The sequence below is a fragment of the Chrysochloris asiatica genome, unplaced genomic scaffold (genome assembly GCF_000296735.1).
Source record: "Chrysochloris asiatica unplaced genomic scaffold, ChrAsi1.0 scaffold00187, whole genome shotgun sequence".
NCBI classification, from domain to species: domain Eukaryota; kingdom Metazoa; phylum Chordata; class Mammalia; order Afrosoricida; family Chrysochloridae; genus Chrysochloris; species Chrysochloris asiatica.
Genome location: NW_006408705.1, coordinates 997,765 through 1,003,801, shown reverse-complemented (window position 1 = coordinate 1,003,801; position 6,037 = coordinate 997,765). Strand labels below are relative to the sequence as shown.

The 6,037-nt window shown below is 39.2% G+C and overlaps 1 protein-coding gene across 1 annotated transcript in view; it reads right to left on the bottom strand.

Moving 5' to 3' along the window:
* The window catches only part of RNF150 (ring finger protein 150), a 425,483-nt gene that overhangs the window by 160,883 nt on the left and 258,563 nt on the right, over window positions 1-6,037 (bottom strand). Inside the window, exon 3 of the mRNA XM_006872214.1 lies at window positions 3,783-3,854. Within this exon, the coding sequence (XP_006872276.1) occupies window positions 3,783-3,854 (72 nt within the window). The remainder of the gene's footprint in view (window positions 1-3,782; window positions 3,855-6,037) is intronic.

The following is a 6,037-nucleotide window of genomic DNA, read 5'->3' as shown; positions in this document are numbered from 1 at the left end:
AGGAAAACCCAAAACAAAAATGTCAGTAGGACTGGTTACTACAAGAATAAGCAAGCTGTTTGCCAGGAAGCCATCAAGGCAAGCAATCAAATTCCTTCTGGACAAAACCCCCTCTAAGACTGAAACTCAAAGAGAACACATAAGCAGGCATGTAAGCTTGCTTGCAACCACATTGATTTACTGGTGAGTGAAAGAGGGGGAAAGGCAGCAGTGAAGAAATGGGCTGAGTTCAACCATAGTCCATAGACTCCTATTGACCTTGAGATGAGTGAAAGAAGAGGAAGGGCTGGTTGGTCTAAAGTGTGGTGAGACCTGGAGACACCTGAGCCCATGGACAAGGACATAGCCACAGGGGGTCAGAGCTGAAAGTGAAGCATTCAGCTGATGTGAAGTGATGGGAGATACACAAGAACACTCAAACTTGCAGATCGTGCCCATTTGACCTACCTTCGATGGCTTGATAATCAGAACTCAACTAGAGGAAGATAAAACACACACACACACACACACACACACACACACACATAATTTTTGATAAAGGACATGAGGGTAAATTGCTACAATTTGATAAACTTGATCTATGGTTACTATGGAGGTAGTAACTAAATACCAAGAGAGAGGGAAGGAGTCTTCACATCAAGTATCAATGCTATCACCTCTGTACACAGGGTAGATAGGGACAGGCAACTTAGATATTGGCTACCTAAAATGAGGGGGTGATAAAGGCATGGAGTGACTTGCTTACAAGTTTTCAAGAGGGAGTTTAGTTTAAGCGTATGTGGGGGAAGAAAGAGTCTCCACTAAATAGTTTTCATCTTGACTAGATGGGTCTGGTTAAAAGAGATGGGGATAAGATTCTTATGATTCAATAGTGAGTAATAGTTATCATGACTAATTGTGACTATCACAATTGAAAAGGTAGAAGTTTTGTAACAAAAATGAAGGAATAGTTAATCTTACAATCCAGAAATAAAGGACTCTAGGACCATCAAGGGAGAAGAGAACAAGTGGAATTCGAGACCTTATTCAGAGAAGCAGCGACATCAGAGATGGAGGCAGAGAGGGAGACCAGTTGAGGACTCTAGATTCATGGAAAGAGAGAGACTAACAGCTGGCAGCCAGGAGGCAGACTTGCCAAATGTGCCCTTTGGTGGTGTAAATTATTATATATATGCCTGAGTGTTAAAAAAAAAGGAGCTAAAGTGAATAGAGACAAATACTGTTATCTGATGGTACATGGAGGGGATTATAATCATTGTAAGATTTGTTGAATGTAAAACTGATGATCTGCCCTGTAAACTTTCACTCAATTCACAATAAAAACTTAAAAAAAAGAACATTGCTTATTGGGCCCGGGGTGAGGGTTGTTGTTTTCTTTACATTGAGATGTGTTTTAAGTCCTCTTCACTTTCAGCAAGCAATGTTGTATCATCTGCATATTGCAGGTTGTTAATGAGCCTTTCTTCAATCCTGATGCCATGTTTTTGTTCATATAACCCAACTTCTCAGATTATTTGCTCAGCATACAGGTTGGATAAGTATGGTGAAAGAATATGACCCTGGCGCACAACTTTCCTAATTTTAAACCAACCAGTGTTTCTGTGTTCTGTCTGAACAACTGCCTCTTAGTCTATGTACAGGTTCCTTATGAACACAATTAGGTGTTCTGGAATACTCATACATCACAATGTTGTCCATAGCTTGTCATGATCCACACACTTGAAAGCCTTTCTGTAGCCAATAAAGCACAGATAAACATCTTTCTGGTATTCTCTGCTTTCTGTCAAGATCCATCTGACGTCAGCAATGATATCCCTCATTCCATGTCATCCTCTGAATCCGGCTAGAACCTCTGGAAGTTCTCTGTCAATGTATGGTTGCAACCATTTCTGTATTACCTTTAGTAAAACTTCACTCATATGGGATACATGATGTTGTCCAATGATTTCTGCATTCCATTGGGTCACTCTCTTTGGAATGGGCACAAATATGGATCTCTTCCAATCAACTGGCCAGATAGTCAAAGGCACTTAGCAACAATAAGATAAATGATATTGATTCTATCCATTTCTTTGGAATGCCCTGTATTAAACTCTGAAATTGTGATTCCATTACCCCCTCCGAAGTATATAAATTTCTTTCAAAACTCTCAAATTTATTACTTATTAGTAGTCCTTATACTTTTGCTGGTGGTGCAGTGATGGTGGTGTGCTACTGAGTCAGTTCCAACTCACAGCGACCCTACATAGGGGTTCCAAGGCTGTAAATCTTTATGGTAGCAGAAAATCTCATCTTTGTCCCTCAGGTTGGCTGGTAGTCTTGAACTGCAGACCTGAGGTTAGCAGCCTGATTCATAACCACTATGTTACCAGAGCTCCAGTACTTTTAGTCTCTGATTAAGGAAGGGGAGGGTTAATAAGAAAGTATACTTTACATTCAGTCATGCTTGTAAATAAATTTAAACTCTTGAGGTCCATCAGTATTTTTTATGCAGTTGAAAAACAGTAGCACATAATTGGTAAGACAAATGAGTTATTCAGACAAGGGACGACCCTTGGTGTATATGCAGAATTGTGAATCCCTTATAAAGCCTCCAGAAGACCACAGCCCACATGGACTGTCAGCCACCACTCTCCAACTTCTCTGAGGAATAAATAAGTGAGGGTGTCCCTGAGTTGTGCACATAATACCGTGCTTGTCTACTAATGGAGAGGTTAGTGATTTGAATCCACCCTCAGGCAGCTCAGAAGAGAAACTTGGAAGCTTACTTTCGACACATCACATCCATTGAAAACTCTATCAGGGAGTGCAGCTTTATTCTGAAACACATAGGGTCACCATGATTCAGAATCAACTAACAACAACAAGTTTTTTTTAATCTTATACCATCTATCCAGGGAGGCTGTTGCAGTAATTTTTGTGGTTCTAAATTCCCGATTTGGGAGAAACTGAATATGCTCCCCACATTTACTGTCGACTTAAGTGGAGGACGCTCCTCAGCATATAGCATTACTTTCTTTGTTAGAATTTACAGGAAGACTTTCTCAGGACATAATGCCAGGAACATACCATTTTGCTTTTACATTTTGAGGCAATGGAATAAAGTTATTACATATTGTTTGAATACTGAATATTGTTTCCTTTACACTGGGGCCCATTTCTGCTATAACAGTTCAGGTATGTGACAGTGAAGGATAAGCACTTAACCATAGGTCGGTTTTAATGTAAAGGTCAATGGTTCAAACTCATCAGCCACTCCTCAGAAACTCTGTACAGGATCACTATGAGTCAGAACTGACTCAATGGCACTTCAAAACAATAAATGCATTTATGCAAACTATTGATTGTACTAATGTACTAATTTCACATTTTTTCTAAACATCACTTCAATTTCTTATTTTTTTTTCTTTCCAACTATTTTATTGTCCCTTTGTATGCATTTTATAAATTGTTTTTGCTGTTGTTATTGTTGGTAAGTGCTGTCGAGTCAGTTGTGACCCATAATGACCCTGTATACGGTCCAAGGAGTGGCTGGTGAGCTTGAACAACCAAAGATGCAGTTCAAACCAACTTTACAGTCCAGGGCATTAGCTCACACCAGAATTCCATAAATTGCTTTAAGTTGCATTTAATAAAGAAGGGTGTAAGCAACAGATGCTTATAGGACAACTATTAGCATGTACTCTCCTTTTCCATCCTTCCTTCTCTTCTACCCCAGCTTTTGGATAAATGGAGAGCTTCTTTGAACAGTTCCTCACCACCAAAGAAAGGAGGGATGTTACCTTGTCCCCCTTCTTGATGGTCCTGACCTGGAGCTTGCTGATTGCTTTCTTTGCTGCATCTCCCAGTCGGCGCTGAAAAACCAAAAGGCGATTGTTAGTCATCAGGATGCACAATTTTAGACGTTATTTCTGTCATTTAATAAACCTAAGCATCTGTCTCTGAAATCATGCACGGGTGGCACGAATGTTCACCACGATGGCTGGAAGAGATGAGGCAGTGGTGCCTGTTCAAACTACCTCTATGAATTGAGGCTTATCAAAGAGCTTGGTCATAGAGAAAACTTTTTCATGCCTCATGTTAGGAAAGTGACATATGACATATAGACTTCAGAAAAAAAAAAGTTTCATAATTAGCTACTCACTGTGTGGCATGGAAGGAGACCTAGTGACACAGAGGGTTAAGCATCGGGCTGTTAGCATCAAGGTTGGTGTTTCAAACCCACCAACCGCTCCACGGTTTGATGAGACTTGTCTGCTCCCCACAAAAAATGTACAGTCTCAGAAACCTTAAGGAGCAGCTCTATTCTGTCGTATAGGATCACTTTGAGTGGGAATCAGTTCAAGGGCAGTGAGGTTTGGTCTGTCACGAAGATAGCCAATCTGGAGTATGTGAGACCAACTTCATCTCCTCTTTTTCACAAGCAAGTGTAATTGCTTGTATATTACTTTTATTTTGCTTATAGAGATTCAATCTAGGATTAAATTTGGTCTGTGCTACCCTAGCCCATTCCATTCTCACATGCCATTCTGTCTTTGTGTATATGTATAAGTTTCATGCAGAAAAATACGTAAAACATATGTGTTCAGAGTAATAAAGCAAGCACCCATGTAACCACCACCTCCCGTGACAAGAGATAATCTAACATGTCCTTTTGTTTTGATAGAGAAAATTACTGTCCTAATGAGCTCTGCATTCATTCAATAAGTGGAGAATGAGGAAGAGTGGAATAAGGGGAGGGTGACGGAAAATTGAATTTTAACTGTCAAGGAAAAAATAGTCTGCCTCTGAGTTTTCTATATGAACATATGTTATCTCCTTCCTCGGCATGTGTACTTCTGGTCTTCCATAAATACATATTTTCAGCAATGAAACATATTAAAAGGACTAAAATCAATGGTGCTAACATTGTAATGCAGAGTAATCATCTCTTTCCACTAATTTAGTTCCTTTCAGAAACAACACTCAAGCTTCTTTTTCTTCCTTTTCAAAATAGTAGATGTATGCTAAACCTTTATATAAACATCTCCTTTATTGTTATAACAATCATATAAGAAAGATACTATTTTATAGAATGAACTGAAAGTTATAGAATTTGAGAGATGGTGGTTGTGTGCCGTGGAGTCAGTTCTGACTCATAGCGACCTTGTATAGGGTTTCCAAGGCTACAAATCTTTACAGAAGCAGAAAGTCTCATCTTTCTTCATTGGAGCAGCTGGTAGATTTGAACTGCTGACCTGCAGTTAGTAGCTCAACAAGTAACCCACTATGCTACCAGTGCTCCTTAGAGTTAAAGTAGATTGTCCAATATAATAGAGTCAGAATCTGAAGAACATTAATTCTGACTTTGGAGCTAAAGCTAAATTATCACACTGATCTCTATCTACCAACTAACCACCCAATCAAGCAGCCAGTCAGCCAGCCATGTAGTCTCCAGTCAGCCAAACAACCAAATAACTAACCAGCCAACTGGCCAACCAATCAACATTTATAAGTACTTCCCATGTGGCCCTTCCTAAGCACATAGCCATTAAAAATAAATAAGTTGAAAGAGTATTTCCACTTATGTTCTAAATATTCTACAGTTTTGTACTTTTTTCTCTTTGATGGTTCATGCTTAGTTTGAAACTAATGCAGGTATTTTTAATAGATTTATTAGCTTTGACTAAATTAAGACTTAGGTGTACTTGAGATTTATGCAGAATTTATTTCATGAGAAGCCAGCATATGAAGGTAGTCAGAAATATAAGAAGAGTCTACAATGATAAATTCAATGGTGGGCGAGGGCGGAGGGGAAGAATTAAGAGAGTAAGAGGGAAAGAGAAGAACTGAAGTGAAATTAACCATGATGGAACTCTCCTTTTCCTCGAGTTACTGACTACGCATTCTTAGGATCTTGACTCTAGACATTTCTTCAGGGATCCCTTCCTAGATTTCTCCCAGGACAGCAGATCTTTCTAGTTTAAACTCTTGTAGCATTTTGTACCTCTGTGCTGTGGCACTGTCGCAACATTTGCAATTATGTAAATATAAATAT